A 25,946-nucleotide genomic window follows, 5' to 3' on the forward strand; every position below is an offset into this window, starting at 1 on the left:
ATGGGCTTTCTTCTTATTGCTGTCACTAGGATTTTTATTCCACTTTATGAGTGGAATGTTTTCATACTGTGATATTATTGTGTACTTGAACCGCACTTACATTTCTAGGTTGTCCTTATTATTTTCTCTTTCCCTCAGGCCCTTTTAGAAATGGATCTCTCTGGTAGGAGATAAAATGTTTCTTGTAGAGAGATTCAAATATGATACATTAGTTGCACATTTTGGACCATCGTGACGACACTGGCCCAGCTCCTAGCATGCTTACTTACCAAAGATGCTAGAGACTGGGGAAACACAGGATCCCGTGCCTGGAAGAATGGAAAACATGACCTTTGATTCATGGAAGCCTGACCGTTTACTTATTTTATGTTTTTAAAATGCTGCTAATTATTTACTTAATAGGCACATGGGATTGATTGACTACAGACAATGTATATATTTCTAAATAAAATGTAGTTCAGTCCTCATAACAACTCTGTGCAGTGGGTACTATTACTATCTGCAATTTGCACATGAGGAAAAGGAGGCACAACGAAATCAAGTGAATTGACCGAGGTCCCAGATGAGAAGTTGAAGCCTGGTTTTGAATCCAGGAAGTGTGCTGCCGGGGGCCATGCTATTAATCAGTATATATGCTGTCTTTCTTAATGCCCAATTATCCATTTCCCTCAACAGTATTATTAAAACAATTATACCTATTTTAAGGAAACTTACATTATTTTTGAAAATATATAAAATTTCAAAAACAATGAAAAATATTTTAATTACCTTATTCTTAAATACATTTGTTATAGAAATTACATTTGTGGAGATAATGAATATATTTGTGAAAGTATAACTGATTAAGAATAAGAGGTTTTCTTTTTTTTCCCTTTTTTTCCCCTTTTCTGATATCATTGGGCTTTTAAAGCTGCTCTTTTGATAATGGACTTTTTTTTTTTTACATCACTAATTTTTCCATTGTCAGTGTTTGAAATTCATTGTTTGTGTTACAGCAGTTAGAGTGTTTTCTTTATTGTTACTTTATTCTTTTTTCTTTCCCTCTGCATATTATAGTGTTTGGTATCTCAATCAATGTGTTATAGTTTAACTAAAGAGGTTAAAATCAAAACATCAGGCAGTTTTCTTGACCACCCTGGTAATGTTGGGGTAGGCTCTCCCTGATGACAAATTTTATTTGCCATGTTGAAATGTTAGCAGCTGGCCTGGCAAGGTCCTGGTGAAACGGGGAGTCAGACAAAGCAGTCACTAATGGAATAGATATTTAAATTAAGGTATGGAGTGAAATTTGAGAAGAGTCGTTAAGGTCGGGGAAAGGAAGGTAGCCGTGTTGCCTAGAGCTAGAGGCAAGAAGTCAGGGTTAGGACCTCTCAGACTCTAACCTGGTCCATGAGATTGAGAAAAAGGATTCAGGAAGAGAGAAAAAGAAATGGACTTTTTAGTCAAAAAAGAAAAAGAATAATGAGTCCCTTATATTTGGCTGCTCAGACCCCTTGTGGCAGAGAAGACCTTAGAATGATTCCGAGGAGGTTCAAATGGGTGTGATGTTTCTCAGGGGCAGACTCTCAGTCATCACACCTTCTGCAGATGCTGCTGATGTACAGAGAAAAACGAAGTGAATATTAGCATTCAGAGTGACAGAAAGATATGGAAGAGGGAGCCACCGTAGTGATATAAGTGGCAGTAGCTGCACGCATTCACCATGGTTTCTCATTAGCAGAAATACTGACCTTTTAAACAGGATCATTCTTTGCTGTAGGGGCAGTGGGGCTACTGGGGGGGCACTGGAGGATGTTTGGTAGCATCCCTGGCCTCTACCTACTAGATTTGAGTAGCACTCACCAAGTTGTGGCAACCGAAAAGCTCTCCACACGGTGCCACCCACATGTCCCCTGGGGAGGCAAAATCTACCCAGTTGAGAGCCACTGCTCTATACCTAAAGAACAGCTGTGTAACTGTGCCCCACCCCATCAACATGAGAAGACAAATGATTTAATGATCACGTGCTTGTTAACATTGGGTGAAGAATCTAATGAAAAAGTTAGATGATGCTGGTAAGGAGCAGGGACGGGACATCCTAGCATAAGTGGGACAGGGAACCTGATAGGATATAGTCCCATCTCTTCCCTTGTCTGCTGCTTACATTCAAATCTTCCCAGTCTTTCAGAATTAGGTCAAAAGCTACATCTTCAATAAAGCACATATAGAGAAGTAGGTTCTGTTTCTCTGATATGTATTTAGCATTTTAGGTTTTTTTTTTTAATGTTTATTTTTGACAGAAAGAGACAGAGTGTGAGCAGGAGAGGGGCAGAGAAAGAGGAAGACACAGAATCAGAAGCAGGCTCCTGATAGCACAGAGCCTGACGTGGGACTCAAACTCATGAAACGAGAGATCGTGACCTGAGCTGAAGTCGAATGCTTAACTGACTAAGCCACCCAGGCACCCTTGTATTTAGCACTTTAAATTAATTTTTAATTACATAAGTAAAAGTGAGTTGATTTTCAAAAATATTGAAACATTTTGGGGCGCCTGGGTGGCTCAGTTGGTTGAGTGTCCGACTTTGGCTTAGGTCATGATCTCCCGGTTTGTGGGTTCAGGCCCTGCGTCAGGCTCTGTGTTGACAGCTCAGAGCCTGGAGCCTGTTTTGGCTTCTGTGCCTCCCTCAGACCCTGCCCCTCCCATACTCATGCTCTGTCTCTCTCTGCCTCTCAATAATAAAGAAACATTAAAAAAAAATATTGTAACCTTTTATTTCCAGCAATATAGTAAATTAGGGAATCTGAAAATCCTCCTACCATATCTAGAAAATTTAAAATATCTCAAACATTCTTTTAAATATTTAGTTAAGGGGCGCCTGGGTGGCGCAGTCGGTTAAGCGTCCGACTTCGGCCAGGTCACGATCTCGCGGTCCGCGAGTTCGAGCCCCGCGTCGGGCTCTGGGCTGATGGCTCAGAGCCTGGAGCCTGTTTCCGATTCTGTGTCTCCCTCTCTCTCTGCCCCTCCCCCGTTCATGCTCTGTCTCTCTCTGTCCCAAAAATAAATAAACGTTGAAAAAAAAAATTAAAAAAAATAAAAATTTAAAAAAAAAATAATAATAAAATAAAAATAAATAAATAAATAAATAAATATTTAGTTAAGTACACAAAAAGTAAAAACAATAACTGCCAGCCAAAACTGATGACCAGGCATCAAGTTTGTGAACTGATGTGTTGCTTTTTTTTGTGTTTGTCAACAAGGTATTTGAGTTCCAAGAGCCACAGATCTGAGAATAAGGCCTTGAATCTAAGCAAGGAGGGGAGCTCGAACTGAAAATCCCCAGAAAGCCGATCCTTCCAGAAAGGTGGAACTGAAAACCGACAGAAGGCTATAAATACAGTGAAAAGAGGTTTGGCCTAGGAAGTGAGAAGGGGTGGGGAACAGTGGGTTAGCACCAGGCCATGATTTTAGCCTTGGTTTAGCCTTGTTCTGCATCAAAAACAAAGACCCTGAGTACTCAAAGTCAAGGGCCTGCCCTCAATGAGATTTAGAGTGCACATTTACATTACTTGGATTATACAGGAGCCTGCAAGCTGAAAAATAACACAAACATGACCCTGGCAGGTATTAATTCTGCAGAGAAGCAAATGAAAAAACTTTATGGAAGGACACATCGCCTGCTCTGGCTGTGGAATCTCTACTGAGGACTTACAAGTCAGAAATACAAAATACAGTGGAGTAGTCCCCAAGACTGGGAGTCAACTGAGGAACAGCAAGATTAGATTGTCTAGAATTTTTATATCATAGAAATAGTAGGTAGAGGTATAGAAAAAGAAATATTAAAACATGAGAAAATATTACGCTATCAAAAAAAAAAAAAAAAAAGAAAAGACAAAGCATGTTTGAAAAATAGCCAAATAGAATTTCTGGTGTTGAAAACAACTTGACAGAGGAAGTCAAAGCCCTTTTGCACAACCCCTGCTTCTGTCTCAAGTCTCTCCTCTCCAGGAGTAACCTCTGTTCAATGTGTTTGTGTGTGTGTGTGTGTGTGTGTGTGTGTGTGTGTGTGTGTGTTTGTATTCATAGAAACTATAGAGTACTGTGTGCATTGTTTTGTATTCTTTAAAATTAGTGTTTTAAACCCAAACGTATTGTTCTGCATATTGCTTTCTGTTATCATTCAGTATTAATTCTTGGAGATCTAGCCATATTACATGGGCATAGCTTGTTTCTTTTACTTGTGCACACAGTATAAATATACCAGCCTTCTTAGACATTTTCCTCTCAATGTACCCCAGTTTGTTGAACTTTTATTCTATTGTAAACCGTTCAATAATGAACACTTCTTTCTACATCTCTCTCTCTGGGCATGACTGCATGTGCTCCTCTAGGGATAATATCACATAGTGGAATTGCTGAATCAGAAATTATGTGCATTTTAATTTTAATACAGACTTGCAATTTGCCCTCTAAAGTGACAGTTTACCTCTCCCTTAGTCCCATATTTGACTATAATTCTCCCTCGATCCTAACCAGCACTTGATATTATTAAACTCTTTGGTTTTTGGCAGCATGAGCGCTAAAAGCTGTATCACTTTTGTTTTAATTTGCATTTTGGAGTTGGACATACTTATATATATGTATATGTGTGTGTGTTAACATCCTGTATCCATTTATCTATTGGGCTTATATATTTTTAAATTGATGTCTGGAAGACAGCTATAAATTTTAAGTGCTAATTTGTACTTTTTATTGAAATTACAAATACTGTCTCCCAGTTGTCTTTAAACATTTGCATGGTGTTTTTTATTGTGAGGAAGTTTCACTGTTTTTGTTTTCTCCTATCATTTTTATAGAAGTATTTTCATAGGAGTTTTTCACCTTTCAGTTTTCAATCCATTTGAAATGTACTTTTATTTACTGTGTGTGATAGGGCACTAACTTTATTAAATTATTTTTATGTAGATAGCCATTGTCTCAACCCTCAGTATTGAATAGTTCTCCTTCTTCCTTTAGCTTTGAAACATCACCCTAATCATATTCCAAATTCCCATGTGCTATTCTGTTCCTTTATTGTTTCAATGTGTTTTGGACATTTTATAGAGTTGGGCACAGTAAGAAATGAATTTACCTTATAACCTGATTCACCACCCATGCACACGCAGCACACACACATGCACACACACACTAAACAAAATGTTCATTAAGCTATGCCCACACCTAATAGTTGTGTTACACTGATAATTTCTCTTCTCTTCTAATTCATTAAAAAACAAATCTCATGGTAACTGTTACCTTGACTTCTTGACCACTAATAGTTTCCAAGTTGCAATCCAGAAATTTTATTCCATTAATTTCTTGGTGTTTTCTAGCATCATGAATACATTAATATTAATTTTGTGAAACATTATGATACATCTTTATATCTTTGTTCTTTTCTTTTTGATAGGTTTTCCAATGTCCTGTATTTTTACTCTTTCATGTAGATTTTTTTGGAATCAAATTCCACAACAAATACTGCTTGATTTTTGACTGATTTTTCACTGAATCTGTAGAATAATTTGGAGGGGAATGAATGATTTTCTGATATTATATTATCACCTGTGATTTAAATCTCATTCGACTTAGAATATCTATTGCAATTAATTTTTTTCCTTTTTAAAATATATTAAAAAATACCCTATGACCCAGCAATTGCACTACTACATATTTATCCAAGGGATACAGGTGTGCTGTTTTGAAGGGACACATGCACCCCCATGTTTATAGCAGCACTATCAACAATAGCCAAAGTATGGAAAGAGCCCAAATGTCCATTGGATGGATGAATGGATAAAGAAGATGTGGTATATATACACAATGGATTATTACTTGGCAATCAAAAACAATGAAATCTTGCCATTTGCAACTATGTGGATGGAACTGGAGGGTATTATGCTAAGTGAAATTAGTCAGAGAAAGACAAACATCATATGACTTCACTCATACGAGGACTTTAAGAGACAAAACAGATGAACATAAGGGAAGGGAAACAAAAATAATATAAAAGCAGGGAGTGGGACAAAACATAAGAGACTCATAAATATGGAAAACAAACAGGGTTATTGTAGGGAGTGTGGGAGGGGGGATGGGCTAAATGGGTAAGGGGCACTAAGGAATCTACTCCTGAAATCCTTGTTGCACTATATGCTGACTAATTTGGATGCAAATTTAAAAAAAAAAAAAGAAAAAGAAAAATAAGAAAAGAAAAATTGTATGTATTTAGGGTGTGCAGCATACTGATTTGTTATACGTATATAGTGAAATGTTGCTATAGTCAATGAATTAACATAGCATCTCACAAAGTTGGTTTTTTGTATGATGGGAACACCTGAAATTTACTGTCTTAGCATATTTGCAGTGTTCAGTACGGTGTTATTAAGTGTAGTCTTTATGCTGTACATTAGCTCTCTAGTCTTACCCTGAGAATTGCAGCTTGGTACCTTTTGACCAGCATCTCCTCATTTCCCCCACTCCTCCAATCCCTGGTAACCATCCTTCTACTCTCTCTGCTTCTACAAGTTCAACTTTTTTCTTTCTATTTTTAGGTTCCACATAAAAGTGGAACTATACAGTATTTGTCTCTTCCTGTCTGGCTTATTTCACTTAGCATAATGTCCTCCAGGTTCATCCCTGTTATCGTCAAAGGCAGAGTTTCCTTCTTTCTCACAGCTGAATAATGTTCCATCCTTTTTATCCATCCTTCTTTCTATGGGCACTTGGGTTGTTTCCACATCTTAGCTCTCGTGAACAATGCTGCAGTGAGCATGGCAGTGCTGATATCTCTTTGAAATCCTGATTTCATTTCCTTTAGGTATATACCCAGAAATGGGATTCCTGGATCATATGGCAGTTCTGTTTTTAATTTTTTGAGGAATCTCCATACTGTTTTCCATACTGGCTAAACCAATTTACATTCCCACTCACAGTGTACAGGAGTTCCCTTTTCTTAAGTATCTGTTGGCCGTTTGTATCTCTTCTTTCGAGAAATGTTTATTCAGCTCCTTTGCCTGTTTTTATTTTATTTTATTTTATTTTATTTTATTTCATTTCATTTCAATTCAATTTATTTATTTATTTATTTTAGAGAGAGAGATTGAGAGTGAGCAGTGGAGAGGGTCGGGGGGAGAGAGAGTCTTGAGCAGGCTCCACACTCAGTGTGGAACCCAACACGGGGCTCTATCTCATGACCTTGAGATCATGACCTAAGCCTAAATAAATCAAGAGTCAGATGCTTAACCAACTGAGCCACCTGCATACCCCTACTATACAGAAACCTATTAATTTGCTATAGTTCCACATGTTTATATTTGTTTTTTGTTGCTCATATCCATGAAATCATTGCCCACACCAATGTCAAAAAGCTTGTCCCCCAGGCTTTCTATTTCTCCAGGTTTATGATTCGGATGGAAACCAAAGTCTAGAATATGCCAAAGACCTAAGGAGGGCAGACAGCAAGAAACCCTGAAATCATCTGGTTAAGATATTGTTGCTGGTACTGTACTCTTGATATCAATGCTCAGAGTAAAGGCACCTAGTAGATTTTTAGTACAATTGTGAATGAATGGATGAATGAAAGGCACGTAGTAAATAAGTTTTGAGTGAATGACTATATGAACACATACCCTATCATTGCTAGATGTTTGCCATTGCTGTGTGATTAATTTCTCAATTCTGTGTAGGGCCTTAAGTCATTCTCTCTAATTTTAAAGTCCTGGATGGGAGGATGTGATTTGTCAAGTGGCCATGCCCTTACCCTCAGAGAGGTAGAAGAAATATCTGGTTTTTCGGCTTACATAGTGACTGAGGGGGCTTTGCCTCTCATTACAACTTACACGTATGGGAATGGTATTCAGATTCTGGTTATCAAAAATATGATAATCTACTACTACAGTGTTGGATTAATTTTGTGTTAATTATCTGGAAATAATAGTAACCTGTTTTATTACTAAAACAGTTTAACTATTAGTTGTATTTTCTCTCTAACTGGTATGAACAGTTATTACAGTACCTCCTATTCCTTATGTTGTATAAAAAGGTATTTAGTTGATGGATTATTACTCAATGCTATACCCTCAAATTAAAGGCTACATTGTTGAAAACAAGAAGAAATGTGCCTTTCTAAAATTCAAATGGAACCATGTCCCTTTTAAATGGTTATTTGAAATGATTTCAAGTCAGTTTAGAAAGTAGAGAAATAACCGTTATACCTGGTACTAAGTGACCAGCAGGAACTTTGTTTAATGAAGTTTAACTAACATCTTTTCTTGGCTAATTTTATAACATTTTCCATCATATTGCTGAATCTTTGAATTATGGTTGGTAAACCCTGCTTCATTTGTGTAGAAGCCATCTACATTTTCTAGTATTTCCCTGACTTTTGATGCTGCCTGCATAAAATTCCAAAAATTTTGACACTAAGCTGTGCTTATATAACACCAGTCACATAGTTCCTAGAGCTTGAGGGATTCCAAAGGGAAGACTTGGAGACTTTGTGTGTGTGTGTGTGTGTGTGTGTGTGTGTGTGTGTGTGTGTGTATACAGACACACGTATACATACACATACATACTTTTCTTACATACATTAAAAAAATTTTTTTTACCATTTATTTATTTTTTGAGAGGCCGAGAGAGACAGAGCACGAGCAGGGGAGGGGCAGAGGGAGAGGGAGGCACAGAATCTGAAGCAGGCTCCAGGCTCTGAGCTGTCAGCACAGAGTCCGACGCAGGGCTTGAACCCACAAGCTGTGAGATTATGACCTGAGCCAAAGTCATATACCCGACCGACTAAGCCACCCAGGTGCCCCTTATTATATACTTTTTAAATATACATTTTATACTCAGGTTAGGCTTATACCCATTTAGGTTTCTTGTGCATGTTGGTGATTTTCTGTTCTAAGGTTATGGAATTCAGGAGCTGCATGTATTTTATTATTTATTTATTTATTTATTTATTTATTTATTTAATTTTTTAATTTACATCCAAGTTAGCATATAGTGCAATAATGTTTTCAGGAGTAGATTCCAGTGATTCATCCCCTATCTATAACACCCAATGCTCATCCCAAGTGTCTTCCTTAATGCCCCTTACCATTTAGCCCATCCCCCCACCCACAGCCCCTCCAGCAACCCTCAGTTTGTCCTCTGTATTTAAGATTCTCTTATATTTTGTCCCCCTCCCTGTTTTTATATTATTTTTGCTTTCCTTCCTTTATGTTCATCTGTTTTGTATCTTAAATTCCACATATGAATGAAGTCATATGATGTTTGTCTTTCTCTGACTAATTTCACTTAGCATAATATCCTCTAGTTCCATCCACGTAGTTACAAATGGCAAGATTTCATTCTTTTTGATTGCCAAGTAATACTCCATTGTGTGTGTGTGTGTGTGTGTGTGTGTGTGTGTGTGTGTGCGTGTATATCACATCTTCTTTATCCATTCATCCATTGATGGCCATTTGGGCTCTTTCCATACTTTGGCTGTTGTTGGTAGTGCTGCTATAAACATGGGGGTGCATGTGTCCCTTCGAAACAGCACACCTGTATCCCTTGGATAAATGCCTAGTAGTGCAGTTGCTGGGTCATAGGGTAGTTCTGTTTTTAACTTTTTGAGGAACCTCCATACTGTTTTCCAGAGTGGCTGCACCAGCTTGCTTTCCCACCAGCAGTGCAAAAGAGATCCTCTTTCTCTGCATCCTTGCCGACATCTGTTGTTGCCAGAGTTGCTAATGTTAGCCACTCTGACTAGTGTGAGGTAGTATCTTATTGACAAACCATGTGTATTTTAGACTCTATCGCATCAGTATTGTGCTGATCAGATGGCATCTCAATAACAGATGCAGAGAAAAAAAATGATCATGATTCTTTACTTCAATATGAAATTTAATTTGGGAGGAGCTGAAAATTACAAGAAGCAAGGAGCAATTTTCTTGTGTTACTGTACAAATTTTGAATATGAAGTTTAAGATACCATATTTTATTCTTATTCAGAGGAATTGTTTCATAAAGTCAGTTAAATTCCATACAGTAAGAAACATCATATAAATGGAGCTACAAAATGTTAAAAATAGGAATCCGTTTTGTGTACAGATGTTGGCCTCATGTTAGAGTGGCCTTCTGACAATTTCTGTCAGGATTCTAAATGTTCCATCTATATTTTAGGATGTAACATGGGACCTCATTGACATCTACAGTAAAATAAAGAAGAGCCCCATATTTCCTATCTCTGCCCCAGTCAGAATTGTCCCATTTTACCAGTTTTTTTATGTTGTGGTACATTTAACTCTTGCAAATAAAAGTTACTGCTTTTAAAGCATGTTTGGAAACACTGTCTTATGCAAGAAATTTCAATTTGCCTTTTTCACTTTTTTTTCTATAGAAGAACAAAGTAGACTTTTATTTTGAGTGATATGATTCCTAAATAGACCCATTAAGGTCCTACTGTTGTCATTTCTCTGAAGATTTCAAATTGCTTAAATGTCCATATACTTAAAAACTTTTAATTATGAAAATAAAAGAGAATTAGGAAAATAAGAGACAGATGTAAATTACCATTTGACTTTAAGAACAGCCTTTTAAAAATATAGTTCAGAAATTGAGCAATTGGGTATAGTCTTAGAAATGTTGATTTCATGGATGTTTTTGCAACACTCCAAAATAGCAGAAATACATTGCAGTTGTGGTTTTGGGGAAGTCGAAACATTGTCCATTGAGTTCAATGGACATATTAGTTTGTTGGCTAACTACAAAATAGAGGCAAAACTTTTTACATATTTTTGATCTTCTGATAGGAAAGCAAGCTGCAGAAGCTTCTGCGAAGTATTACAAGAAGCAGGGAGGTGACAAGGAAGGCTGAGAAACTGGCCTGACACAAAGAAAGGCTACACGCATTCAGTTGAAAGTGTGAATGTTTAAAGTATGTTGATCACACCATCTGTCATCACATTGCTATGTTGCTGCATTATAAGTTTCTTTCATCTTTTATTCATATTTTCTTTCACTTAAGATCGCAGTTTAATAGTTTGAAAGTGATGAGGAAGCACATTCCATTATCATAAGAATTTCGTATCTTTGAGAGTCGGTACACATCATTGGTTGTAAGAATCCGAACCCGGCCACACCTAATTTTGTATTAACATCTGTCGTTGTCTTGATATGTGATCTAGGGAAAGATGGGTAACCTTCCTTTGCCTCAGCTTCCTCATCTATGACGTAGGAATGATAAAAATGGTACTTATGTCATAGAACTGCTATAAAGATGGAATGATGTGAAAAATACATAACTTTAGGTAACACATAGCTTTTGTTATATTCCCTAGTGAGATAAATGGTGAGAGGAAGTTAAGTGGGGGAATTATTCAGCAATTAATATATTACTAACATTTACCCCATGATAGCTCATTTAATTCTTTCTGCGGTCTCAGGAAATATGAATTGTGCCATTTTACAGATGAGGAAACTGAGGTGTCCAACATGAAGATACTTTGTATTGCCCTGTCAGCAACGTCAGGCAAGGAACCTGACACTGGGCTGCTGCCTTGTGAAATGGGGGTGAAAATTCATATTCTAACTTCCTAATGTTGGAAGGCTGGTGTCCCGGAGCGTGGTGTCCCGGAGTCACCTTCTGGAATGTAAAGGCCTCCTGCTAGGAGTGATAGTGCTGCCATGTCTTCTCGTGAGTCCTCCCGCAAGAAAGATAGTCTGTCGTCAGCCCCACGAGGTGCCAGGGAAATAATGCAAGGGTCAAAATAGCCTTCTCTGGGTGCTCCGGCCTCTCGGGCCTCTGGCAGCTCGATGGCCTGCAGCTCCAAGGCCTGGGACTCCTCATTCTGAGCAGGGGTGCCTTGCCAGCATAAACTCTGCTGAGCAGGGGCCAGCAGTAATGACTGACACTCAGCTTAGCCCTGGGGAAAAGACTCACAGAAATCTCCAAAGACTTTGTCCCTGAAGCAACAAGTGAGCAGTTTTGCAGGATGTGAAAGAATTTTCAGTAGACGTGCCTTGGACATTTTGACCTCCTGTGGCCCCTTCCTTCTCTGTAAGTTAAGATTTCCTGTCACACAGCAGCAAGGAGATAAAGCAAACTAGCTCAGCTTTCTAAGGATCCCTGAAGCACCAGCAAAGACCATAACTGCTATGAGCAAATGCTGAAGAAATGCAGACCCCTCCAGATGGGTGCAGTCATTCAGTATTTGTCCTCCCATGGCTGGCTTAGTTCACTTGTGGTTGGTGTCCTTGGGGTCCATCCATGTTGTTGCATGTTGCCAATTTCCATCTCTTTTGGTGGAAATTGATTCCATCTTTTGATTTCCACCTCTCTCTCTCTCTCTCTCTCTCTCTCTCTCTCTCTCAGAGTAAATAAAATACATTTTAAAATGTTTTTAAAAATCCAGGATACCAAGGTGACATATTTTGAGGGGAGTGTGTCCTGAATCACCTCAAAGGCATAAATTAAAAGTGGCTGCAGACAACTGGGCAAATATATTTGCATTTCAGAGGTGGAATCAACTGAACTCTCCCATATGTGATTCAGTGTTGTGGGGCAGGGGAAGAGAAGGCTAATCCATCTCCCTTGGATATATTGAGTTTGAAGCACCTGCAGTATATCTAGGTTTAGATGCTCAGTAGACACCCAGAGCTATGGACATGGGGATCCAGAAGCAAGTCTGGAATGGAGCTAAGAGTTTTGTGAATAAAGGATATTAGAGATGATAGTTGAATCCAACATGGGAGTGTCAAATTGAAAAGGAAAGGGGCCAGAGAGCAAAGTCCCAAGGGATACCACATTTATGGGTAGTTGGAGGAGTTGGTGTGGCCAGCAAAGTATTAAAATCCTGAAATAGAAGCAAGGGAAAGAGAATTTCAAGGCGTATGTAGTCCCTGGCAATGGCTGATACTTGGGAGACATTAAATAAAACATGAGCTGTGAAAAGAGGTAGTCAGGTTGAACAACACCATTTTTAACCTATGGTAAAGCACTTTTTGTAATGTGGTAATAAGATACCAGAATATGCTATAGTGGGTGAAGGCAGAGACTGTGTAGAGAACTCCTTTATGAAATTGACCAGTGAAGTAAATTTCTTCATTTGACAGAGACAGGACTAACTTTTAAGGGTACCCCAGAGCTAAAGGCGAATGAGGAACAGAAGACAGAAGCTTAGGACCGAATATAAAAAATCTTAAAACCTTGTCTCATGCTTACTAGTACCTAGTCTTATTTTTGGTGTACTCAGAAAATGAGCCAAAACGTGTAAATTCCTTCAGTTTGTCTGACTCAGTTTTTTTCCCTGTATAACTGAATGTTGTTAAGATCTGTTTATACCTAGGTGTTTTTGTTTTTGTTTTTGTTTTTTACTCAGCACTCTTGTAATTCCGAGAGCAGTTATTTCAAGCTTGTGCTCACCAAGCACCTCACACTACCTGTGCTACCTTTGCACCTGGTCATTGCTTAAGGAAGCATTTCTGTAAAGTTTTAAGTGGAATTAAAAGTGATGTTATGCTACTTAGGTTCTCTTTTTTCTTTTCCACATTTTTGGCTCTGCGTTCTGCTTTTAGTGATACCACGCTACTGAGCATGAGATTGAGAAACGTGTTTACATGAGGCAGTGCCCTCCCACAAACACAACCCTTTACTTCCCTTTAAGAGTAACCAGCACTACTCTGATTTTTATACAGTCACAGCCTTGGTTTTTAAAATTGTTTTATTACGCAGGTGTACATCCCTAAATATTATGGGTTGGTTTTAGTTCCTTTTCTAAAGGCGTGTTTTTAAAGTATCTTTTTATTTTTAGGTTCGTTTCTTTCCCTTTTCTAATTTATCACTTGACAAAACCAGATCATTCGTCTTGTAGAGTTTTCTCACACTCCAGATTTTGTTGATCACTTTCACGGGGTGCAGTTTAACATGTTTTTCCCATCCTCTGTATTTCCTGTAAACTGGTAGATGGATGTAGAGACTTCGTTTCAGGACCCTCTCCCCCTTTATTTTATTTTATATTTTGGGACAAAAGTACAGCTTAGGTAGTGGGGTGTTCCTCCCCAAGGGACACACAATTGTGTGTTTGGGAGGGTTGCAGCAATTCATGCAAAATGCCCAGATCTGCGACATCATTGTGTCAGATTTCTAGAGTTTCTTCATTCATTTGCTGGATACCGATACATTCTTGTCAGAACTACAAAGAACATGATTCCTGAAAGGAGTCCCAACAGTTACTTCATTCTCTCCCTTAGGTTTCCTTTGTTTTTGCAGTTGGACTGTTTCTGTGCTATCAGCATAAAGCACTCCTTTATACAGGGCTCATTCCCTATATCCTTGTCAGCTAGAGATTTAAAGATTAACATCATAGCCTTAGGCTTTTGCTATTCTGTCAATGTAACAAACCCTTTCTTCAGCTGTGACAATGAAAAAGATTAATGTAGGGAACCTAATCTATGTTGACAGAGGAATAATTCTTCAAAGGAATGTTACATTAAGAAACTATTGAGGCACCCGGGTGGCTCAGTCGGTCTGTGTCTGACTTTGGCTCATTTCATGGTCTCACGGTTCATGGGTTTGAGCCCCACATCGGGCTCTGTGCTGACAGTTCAGAACCTGGAGCCTGCTTCAGATTCTGTGTCTCCCTCTTTTTCTGCTCCTCCCCCACTCATGCTCTGTCTCTCTCTCTCTCTCTCTCTCTCTCTCTCTCAAAACTAAGTAAACATTAAAAAAAAAGGTTGATAGAGCATTGTTATTGATTACTTAAAACTGCTATATATATATATATATATATATATATATATATATATATATATATGTATGTATTGGGTCTCCCCTAAATGTAACTTTACAACTTTTTTTTCTTGGTTTTCTTTTGTGGCTAATAGAACATTCCAATGTACCGGTGGAAAAAAATATCACTTTAGAAAGACCTTCTAATATAGAACTCACATGCCAAATCACAATATCTAGGGGTGTGAATTCAGTAAATGTGACTTGGAAAAAAGGTGATGAACTACTTGAGAATTATCTCACCAATGCAACAGGATGCATCCTGTATGCCCAGTACATGTAAGTATATAAAATTTTAACCTGCATGGCTAGATGAAATTTGTTAACTTCTTAACATTTTTGCTGACTGGGCATTCTTTCCTTTGCTGTCTCTTGAAAGTTATGCTAATGTTCTATTTTGCATATTTACGGGACTGTTTCTATTTTAGAATTTTGACTGAATGCTAAGTCTTTTTCAGTTTGATCAAGAAGTGTTTTGAGAACTAAGTCTATATTAATAAATTCTCTTTAGGTTTACCATCATTAATAGCAAACAAATGGGAAGCTATTCTTGTTTCTTTGGAGGAGAAAAGGAACAAAGAGGTACATTTAACTTCAAAGGTCAGTACTAATAATTTATAGAGTGATAATTTCAGCATTAAATTTTTAAAATTCTAAATATCCAAATATTTAACTTATCATTACAGCACTAAACATAATGAGCTGAGAGAAAATCATATGCTTTTCACTGAATCCTAAGTTGTGACCTTAAAAATGGAGCTTCCCAGTCTTCCCAGTGGTAGACTTTGTGTTTCCCAATCGACTTGCCATCCAGCCTCCCTCCCCTAGATTAAAGCACAAATTTTAGTTTGAAAGATTGGGGTGCCAGGTTATTTGCAAGTCATAACAGTCTCTTGAGTTCATTTATTTTTTCATTTGCTTAGCCCACTAAACTCAGAGCTTTTATACTATCCCTCTAGGTATCTGTTATTGCACCCCTGGACTGTGAGAATGCGATCTGGTGTTATGTATCTGTCAGTGGCTCCAGGACTTAGGGGTTTCAGGGATCCATAACATTTAAAAATAATATGGAGATGCACAAAGGGTTGCCTGTTTTTGGTCTCCTCAAATAAGGACACACTCCAGAATACAATCCATAGTACTCTCCTGTGGTACAAACAAAGGAAAATCAGAGTATTTTACTTTTACTATCATTAAACCAAAACCTTAAAGGTCTCAATCTCATAATAAAGACTGATCTTTGAGTTGGATAATTATCTTCATGAAAAACCCCTATTTTGTGATGGATTCGTGAACCACAATGTCCATGCTAGTATTTGGGAAATGTGGTCTGTTGCCATATTCACTATTTTGGGCTTTGCTTTACATTAATTTCCCAGGGTACATGAGAAATTGTTCTCTACTTTTCCTGAAAATTTTGAAGTCTGGCTAGCTGCTCTGACAAAATATGGATACCATCTCCAAAGCCCCATCAATAGCAGAATGGCCTGCTTCAGTATTGTCTTGATTTAAGATGGTTTGCTCCTACAACCCTCCCTATATTCCCTCTATACTCACAGATTCGTTTCCTTCATGTGGTTTTGTAAATGTTCCTACTCGGTAAATGTAATAAATCCTTGTGTTCATGCAATTTGGTCTCTGCAAAGGCAGAAACTATTACCATCCTTTGATTATTTGATCATGGACATTCTCTCTTAACCTCTTTTCCTCTGTTTGCTTAATTTAATTTAGTAAAGGATAGATACACTATACATTTCCTTCTCTTATTCCCTTCCTTCCCTTGTCTTTGTCTTTCCTTCCTCTTCCCCCTCACCCAGTCCCCTCTTCCCTTCCTTCCTTCCTAATGAGCTAAAAGAATATTAAACACATACGCATACACACAATCCTAGTAAACATTTTACTGAGTCTCCTTTCAATGTGTAAAGAAATCCTATAGTTTTGAGGAAATACTCATCAAATCTTCAGGCTTAAAATGATTCCAGGAGATTCAATTTTAAATATTGCTTTCCCCCCCCTCCTAAATAGTACTGTTTTCTAAAAATATGTACTAGTGGGGCACCTGGGTGGCTCAGTTGGTTAAGCGTCCGACTTCAGCTCAGGTCGTGATCTCATGGTTTGTGAGTTTGATTCCCGCATCAGGCTTTGTGCTCAGAGCCTGGAACCTGCTTCAGAGTCTGTGTTTCCCTCTCTCTCTGTCTCTCCCCCTCTCTCACTCTGTCTCTTTCTCTCTCTCTCAAAAATAAATAAATATTTAAAAAATAAAATAAAATAAATAAAAATATGTACTAGTAATGCCTGTTCAGAATTTAAATATTGAATATATTATGCTTTTTCCTATCAGCTCTCTTATAATAAATTACTTAAATTATTATTTAGTAGTGATTTCTCCTGCCTCTAATGTGAAGATGAACAGAAGCATTTTACTTTTCAACGTGCCAATACACTTAATGCTGAGTGTTCTTGGAGAAGGCCTCTGGATTCCATATCTATTTTGTGATATCTATGCTAATTCTGGCTGGTCTCCGGAGCACCAACACAAGGCCTAGGTTTGAAATCAAATGCTTGAGGAATGCATAGAGCCACTGCATATTTACTATTTTTTTTTCTTTTTATAGTATTCTTAAAGTAGTTTAGTTCAGTTTATTAGTCTTTAATGCCCACTTATCATTAATGTAACTTTTAAGTATCTACTGTATCCTGAAGTTATTTAGAAAATTAGTAAGTTTGGGCTTTCCAGATCTTCTTTGGTAAAAGAATAATTTCCTTTAATTCATCTAGATTGAATATTGCTTGGAGGAGAAATTATATTTGATTACAATTTCAAGGCATCTGCAGAATAATTCATTCATATTAGTTATTATGTAGTTAGATCTATAAGATACATATTTTTATAAATATCCTACTATATTATGTCTCCACATGGCTTGTTTGTGGTTCTTCCTAAGAAGAAGGGTTATTTTTCCTTAGCAATGCTACAGCTGAGTGTGGTTGAAAAGGCTTTTTTATCCTCTATTTTAAATCCAGCCAAAAAACGCATTCTGCTCTTGACTATATGAGTCAACTATAGGGTATGTGCCTGAGTCCTCAGAACAGTTCATCCGCAAAATCCCTGCTTTGGCCTTTATGGGAGCGGGTTGGTTTATTACCACAAGACTGTAAAAAGACTTCAACATCACTGATTAGTATAAAGCAAACTTTGTGTGTTTGGCTGTTGATGCCGGTACAGGCGAGAGAGCAAAGTCATCCCGGAAGCTTGCAAGTGCTAATATGTCAGTGATTACTTTTCCCTCAAGAAAGATGAATGAATGCTGGGCTATGGTGTTCCTCGGCAGTGGGTCAAGTATTCCGACATAGTTGCTGAAAACTTCTACGATATTCATTAATGTTAAAATCTTGTAGTAGAAAGATGCAGAAATTTGGTTGGTGAAGGACAAGTAATAGCACATAGAACTTTTTAGAAGTCATGGTGAGATTTTAATAGTACCAAATACTGCAAAACCTGTCTTGGAGTGGCCATCTGCCTTTACTAGGAAGTTTCCAAGGAGTCAAAGTATGGAAGAGTAGCATAATAGAGTCAGTTGGAACTTCAGCTTCAAACCCTGGTGTTGAAGTCTAGTTAGCTATCTTCAACTATGGGAAAGGATCTTTTTCCTAATGTGATAATATCTTAATGTCTTTGAGCCCAAAATGACACAAGCTGATTTTTTTCTAGTCCATGAATATGCAAATATAAATCTCTCACCTTACAACTCCATTGGGCTTTTACTGTCACCAGGTACATCCCAGACTGCATCTTATTAGACATGAGTTTGAATTAGCAATTTTGCCGTCTTCAAACTTGGAATTCTTCCATTCCCAAGACTCTCACCTGTCCTGCTTTATCCAAAGTTTCAGAAGGTCAACAGAACACATTCGACTACTGTATCACTGTCCTTTGCATAAATATTTCCAAACATAAGTAGCAGCCCACAACCAACTGTGACCTCTGGAGAAGTTCAAACAAATTCATGTTTCCTGACCATAGTGCATTTTATTATTTAGATCCATACTGCTGTTATCAGCCATATAAAGCATAGCAGAGCAGTGGTTCATGTCCTCTTGGTCATGAGTCTAGGGGATAGTCAAGAAAACAGAGGAGATGAAAAGAAAATAGAATTTTGCTTTTGTTTCCCTGTAGCATGACTAAGTCACTGCACAGTTAGTTGTCTGCTGTCTGTACCCTGATCTTAGCATTTCATTGGAATGGTTTAGCAGCAGAGCTGTATGTTCCTCACCCAAACCTCATAAAATATCCCAGATTTTCTTGAAAATCCCCTTTCAGCTACCAGTCATGCTTTCCAACCCTGTGCCTCTTAGAGGCCTACTGAAAAACAGTGTTTTTCTGCCATGTTTCTTCCCCCAAATGTTGCCTTTCTTCCACTTTTGATTCTTAGCTTACAGGTAGATTTCAATATTTTGATCTTATTTCAACACGGATTTTCCCAATAAAGCATGTCCTAATGAATTTCCAGAAAGAATCATGCTGAGGTTGAGAACCAGGAAAGGTATCTGAGATAGGAGATCAACAAACAAGGAAAGCAGAAACTGTGCCCTTGACTAGTGACCAACACAACTGGTTTCAAAGTCTGCCTTCAAAGCAGTGTTTGTTTTGAGGCGAGCCTAGCCTAGCTCTAGAAGTAACAATAACAGAGCTGCACTACTGAAAAACAGTGCCAGATATATACATGTTGTACCTTTTCATGTGAAACTCAAGAAGTGTGGCTCTGCTTCATCTGAGGTTTGGAAGGAGCGTCGTGGCTTCCGAAAAGAATCCTTATTTTAGCCAAGCTCAAATCTCTGCTTCATTTATAAGTCTTTAGTTGAGGCCTCACCTGAAGTAGGGTTGATCTTTCCAAGAGCTTCTGTGTTCTCATACTTCATTTAAGAATAAAGCCACACCAGGTGTTGGACATACTGGGATGAAGTATGATTAGGAAGTGATCTTGAATTGATAGATCGTGTTTTGTCAGAAGGCCCACAAATAACTTCATTCTCACTTGGTCCAGTCATTCCTTCTCACAGCAAAATCTCAAATAAGAAAATATACACAAAGAAACGGATGGTCAAGCAAAGTAACAGTTTGTTATTAGCCAGTCTTGGCCACAAACCTTGCTGAAATTCTTGGAAGCCTATGCCACATGGAAGGCTTCTCTTTTCTCAATTAGATTGTACTGACCTTCAACTAAAGCAGAGCCATATATTCCTTCTCAGCCCAAGGTCCATTTGGTCTTTACTACCAAGACAAGAGTATATACCCTCCTGAGCCAGAAAAAAACATGCTGAGCATGAGGCTATGGTATTTATACTTCCAAATTTCTATCCCTGAAGAACAGGGCCTGATCAGTGCCCTGGACCATGACCAATACAGGATAATCCTCCTCTTTAGGACTGGGAAGCTGGAGGGCTGGATGGGAGAAGGGAACTTCTATTGAGGTCACCAGGGGCTTCAGTCCAGATTTCTATAGCCACCAACTCCAGTGTCTAGTGAGGAAGCTGGATCTACCATAAGAAAAACAAAACAGAACAAAATGTCCTATGGTTCAGCATAATGTAGGCCTGTAACATCTTGACACTGAAAAGTATGGTCTTCTCAAGAATTAAAATACAGGCATGTTAATATCAGGACAGATGGTCAATCTATCCTCTTAGATCCTAGAGTTGCTTCCAGTTTTCTTATATTGGTTATTTTCCTACATTAGAGTGGGCTCTCCAAGTCTACGAATGAGCCTGGGCGGGGGGAGGGGGGGTGCGTAGCCACAGACTTAGGACACTGAACAAAAGTGGTTTGACTTAATAGGACAGAACACTTATGCAAGGGACACACTCTACTTTTATTTTTAAAAAGGCACATGGACAGCAATTATTCTGTAATTTAAAAATTTAGGTCATAGATTATGTTAAAGTATTAGTTGCTTTATTCTGCTTTTTCTTGTGAAAACTAGTGTGTGGTAGATGGCCCCTTTTCTTTTTGTTCTTAGATTATATGTAGTATGTAAAATTATTCCATATAGTCTTTCTGCTCCGTATACTACATAGGTCTGAAAACAAATTTTCTTTCTTTCTTTTTCTTTGTTTTTCTTTTTTTAATGTTTATTTATTTTTGAGAGAGAGAGAGAGACAGAGTGTGGGGGAGGGGGAGTGGAGAGAGAGGGAGACACAGAATCTGAAGCAGGCTTCAGGCTCTGAGCTGTCAGCACAGAGCCCGATGTGGGACTCGAACCCATGAACCGTGAGATCATGACCTGAGCTGAAGTCAGAGGCTTAACTGACTGAGCCACCCAGGCACCCTGACAAGATTTTCTTTTTAACTTTTTAACCTTTGAACTAATTTCATTCAAAGGAACAGTAATGAGGCACTCTGATTTAATTGTTTTAATTTATACTGAAATTGTAATCTTTATACAAACAAAATCTTATTTAACTGCTTTCACCAAGTACTTGAATGTGTGTGTCAAGCAGTAGAATTTGTTTTACAGCTTCACTCAGTTGTTTAATGTATGTTATTAAAGGATGGATTGGTGCCATCACCCACATCTCAAAGCTACTGTTTCTACATTCTTTTGGGTCTTGTTTCCTGTGAATTCATCCCTTGAATTTTTCATTATTTTACTTTGATAATCTCCTTTCTCACATGGGCTGGGTGGTCCATCAAGGACTCAGCTTGGAGGCTTTCCCCCATTTTGGAGTGTTTTTACAGGTGCCTACAGTTCTGAGATATATTCAGATGAATTTCCAGTTTTCTTTTTTTATTCTAAGTCTTATTTCTTCTCTGTCCAAAATGACTACATGACCTAGAAATCATCCTCGTACATAATGATAATCTATCCTAGTAAGCTGGCTAATGACCACTATGTAGTAAGGCCATGGGCATTACAACTTGTAAGAAGGATCGGTTAAGAAAAGCAGAACTAGTCCATGATCAAAAGTTTCTGGTGTTTACTCTGTACCAAGTACTTTATGTTTTATGATCCCATACTTAATCCTCTACGACAACACTGCAGGATAGGTATGTCCTACCTATGTCCTCAACAGGAGTAACACTGAAACTGTAATTTTAATGTATGTATTTCCTGCACCCAAATCAATTCTTTGTCACATCATTGTCACATTGGGCTGACTTCCTTCAAACACTTAATGACTTGACCTTTGAAATGCACACATACTAACCACATATTAACTAAATATCTCTCAGCCTAATGGTGACCAAGAAGGAGTGTGGGACACTAGTGGTCTCAGTCAAAGGAATGCACAGAGTATCTTCTCTGGCTGGGATGTCTTCAATCAAGATAGTCGTATATACTCACCTCTCTCCTCTCTCAGGAGCACCCTAGTGGAACCTTACTAGGTTTTCATATACTATTAGTGGGTGATTATAAATTCAGATAGGCAGTTCACATCTTTGTTTAATGTAAAATTGTAGACCATTCAGTTTCATAAAAACATGTTTCCTTAGTTATGAGGAGCGTGAGAACCATTGACTTATAGATTGCTCAGTTATCTTTCTTATGATTACTTAAAGCATTTATACTGTCATGCGTGACATATGTTCCTCTTATTTGCGTCTCTTTTTTATTAGCAGTGCCTCATTCAACACTCTGCTGGTCAGCAGTCTTGATGAAGGAGAGGGTGATACGCACAATTGTATTTAGGCACAATTTAAACAATGAGGAATAAAGAAGACTCCCCACACCCATCATTGTAACATTAATCACCTAAGGACAGATTCTATAAAGAAAACCTATTCTCCAACCTATTTTTACCATTTCCCTGGCGATTATACAAGTTAGAATTTCTTTCCTAGTCATTAGTAATTATTTTCCCCTTCCTCATCTTTACAATTCATACATCCAGCAAGTGCCCAGTTATCTTTTATACTTTCTGTTGCCAAACAAAAAAGGGAAGAACAACACAAAACCAAAAATCTGCTCAAATGAGTAAAAAAATAAATAAATAAAAGTAATCTTTGTTGATCAGTCTACATCTCTAGTGTAAGTATATTCCATAATATATCCTTTGAGGGGGGCGCCCAGGTGGCGCAGTCGGTTAAGCGTCCGACTTCAGCCAGGTCACGATCTCGCGGTCCGGGAGTTCGATCTCGCGGTCCGGGAGTTCGAGCCCCGTGTCAGGCTCTGGGCTGATGGCTCAGAGCCTGGAGCCTGTTTCTGATTCTGTGTCTCCCTCTCTCTCTGCCCCTCCCCCGTTCATGCTCTGTCTCTCTCTGTCCCAAAAATAAATAAACGTTGAAAAAAAAAAAATAAAAAAAAAAATATATATATCCTTTGAGGTCAATAAGAAGAAACCGATTCCACCATGGAGCTGGTGGCTGTCTTTTTATTGCTTTGCTTATGTTCTTTTGTTTTAATTTTCTTTAGCAAGTCATTCACGTCCTTAAAACTTAACATTTCTAAATTCAGTGTTCACTTTGATTCTGTTACCGGTGAGTAGTAAATTTCTTAGGAAATTTGTCTGACAAAACAAACAGACAAAAACAGAAAAAGAGTCATAAATAGGGACATCAAACTGGTGGTTGCCAGAGGGGTGGGGCGTGGTGGGGAAAATGGGCAAAATGGGTAATAGGAAGTAGGAGGTACAGGATTCCAGTTTCGGCGTGGAATGAAAGGTCCAGCATAGGGAATATAGTCTATGATACTGTAATAGTGTCGCATGGTGTTAGATGGTAACTACACATGTGGTAAGCATAACATATAGACTTATCTGATCGCTGTGTGATGTACACCTGAAGCTAATGTAATATTGTGTGTCATCTGTGCTCCAATTAAAAAATAAATGGTTTCACGTTGTATGAAGCTAAAATTACATAAAGCAAATTATATTAATGAGAAAATGAAAGAAAGGAGAATTTGTCCTCAACTTGAATGAGTTTCCTTATTCAAACTCTTTCAGTAACATGTTTTTCTAAATATTTCTTAGTCCCTGAGATTCATGGAAAAAACAAACCATTGATCACTTACGTGGGGGATTCAACTGTCTTGATGTGTAAATGTCAACATTGCTCTCCTTTACATTGGACCTGGTACCATAGTAATGGGAGTGTGCAGGTAAGATCGTATTTCTTTGATCTGAAGAAAACAAAATGGAAACTTTTATTTCATAAATAATAAGATTACCAGCAGAATCAGAATTTCTAGGACCATTTGTACTTCTATTATCTTACTATTTAATATGTATTCATGAAGAAGAACAGTGATAAATGCAGTTGTCATTGAATGTTTTTAGCATATTACATTTTACATCTGAAGATACTCTTAATGTTCCATTAACTGGTACTTTGTTTCTTAGATTTAGCGACTTAATTTAAATTTTTTGAAAGGAAGTTATAATTCGCTTTTAGTTGATGAGTTTAGAAATGACCCTAACAAAAAGATTCTCTTCTCTTATCATCCCATGAAAGTATCTAGAAAAAGTAGACAGTTTTCTTTTTCAGCTTCTGTCTCTGGAAACATTTGTGATAGAATGCAACACAGTGGCGCCATTTGAGAAAAGAATAAAAATTTGGTAACTTAAACTTAGGTCTTGGGAGTGTCATTGGCCTTTCTTGGCCTTCTGGAATCCTAAGGGAAGCAAAAGACTTTACATTCCTGTTAAAGAATTAATGGCTGTTCAAAGAGCTGATAATAAGAAAAACATGAGCATTCAAAAAATCATTTCTCACTCTTTTTCTTCCTCCCAAATAGCCTCTAAGAGAAAAGAAATTTAGCACATTGTCCTGCAGGGGAACACCGTCTATTACTCTGCTACTAGTGAACAGTGAAATTAAAACAAGCTGTAATTCTAGGAGGGACAGCATGAAACAGTGTAGACCTTACAATGAAATACTAAATTCCTTCTTAGACAAAATTAATACTGCCATAGACTGTTGAAGAGAACCAGAGGAAGGACTTAAAAGGGAGAGTGTCTGATTCCGTGGTGGGTTTGATTTTTCAGAGAAAGCTCCAAGTCACTTAGGAGTAAATTTAAACCAGTCACATTTCTGCTTATCTTCTCATTGGTGATTAGGAAAGGCAATCATTTTGTGTGTGTAAATATTTTTTTAAGTATGTAAATTTATAAAGATAAGTATCAATTGTAGTACTTGAAATATATTAGCCTGATTTATTTATGTATATAGGATACTAGGGAAAAAATAACCTAAATCTGATGATATTAAACTCTCAGGATGTAGTCTGTGCCTCTCTTCATTTGCTATCGTAATTTTCTCTCAATTTGGTCCTCAGCTTGGGTCATATTAGGATGTGAGGAAAGTGTAAGGAAGAGGGTGCAGGTCAAAACTTTAAGTCAAGTGTTCTTTTTCAAAATGTAGACAAACCATCTGCATCAGAGCCATCCGGGGTGCCTGTTAAACACGCATTACTGTGATTCATCAGTTCTGAGTTAGAGAGGGTTTTGTTTGAACGTCACAGGCAGCTCTGTGCACAGGGAGCCAGGTTGCTAAAATTTTGGCGGGGTGGGGGGTGCAAATAATAAACTCACAGACGATTCTTTATCAGATAACCTCTAAGAATATTTGTATGCAGATTAGCACTTATCAAGCAGGGCAGTTGAGTGATAGTGCAGTGAAGGCATCAAATGGCCTGAGAATAAATTTTAATTTAAACGGATTAAATAAATCAGCTCCACAGCAGTTTCGTATGGCTCTTTAGAGGCTGGGGAAAATCCAGTGAATCCCAGAAGCCACCTTGCCTGATAAAGAAAGAAATTCAGATATGAGAAGACAGAAGGTGTGCAGACAAGCACATTTACCAGACTCACAGAGGATTTCTACCCTTCCCTCTATGTCAGCTTCAAAGGCCTGAAGATTTCACCCTCAGTTCCAGTCTGAGGACCTCCCGGTGCCAGGGGCCAGTGATCTTCCTTTATACAAATGATCAGATTTAATAGCTTCATTAATTCATTAAGTTCAATAGTTGATTTGATGTATGCCTGCTCTTGGGAAGGAGGAAGTACTTTAAACAGCTAGTTAGGGCTTAGGACATGTAACCCAGATGGCTGGAATTTTTGTGTAATTTTAATTCTGATATTTACCCACGAGCACCTATACACTAGTTTCAAAGACTGAGTGCTTAGCACTTAAAATATCCCTTTCCTTTGCTACCTTTGGGAGAG

At 38.0% G+C, this 25,946-nt stretch overlaps 1 protein-coding gene across 3 annotated transcripts in view; it reads left to right on the plus strand.

Annotated features, from left to right (window-relative positions):
• Window positions 1-25,946, plus strand: part of EMB (embigin) — a 47,000-nt gene that overhangs the window by 15,796 nt on the left and 5,258 nt on the right. For all 3 annotated transcript variants that reach the window (XM_045438437.1, XM_045438456.1, XM_045438445.1), the window contains 3 exons: window positions 14,879-15,062; window positions 15,295-15,383; window positions 23,754-23,881. In XM_045438437.1, coding sequence (XP_045294393.1) covers window positions 14,879-15,062; window positions 15,295-15,383; window positions 23,754-23,881 — 401 coding nt within the window. The remainder of the gene's footprint in view (window positions 1-14,878; window positions 15,063-15,294; window positions 15,384-23,753; window positions 23,882-25,946) is intronic.

Source organism: Leopardus geoffroyi, chromosome A1 (assembly GCF_018350155.1).
Source record: "Leopardus geoffroyi isolate Oge1 chromosome A1, O.geoffroyi_Oge1_pat1.0, whole genome shotgun sequence".
NCBI classification, from domain to species: domain Eukaryota; kingdom Metazoa; phylum Chordata; class Mammalia; order Carnivora; family Felidae; genus Leopardus; species Leopardus geoffroyi.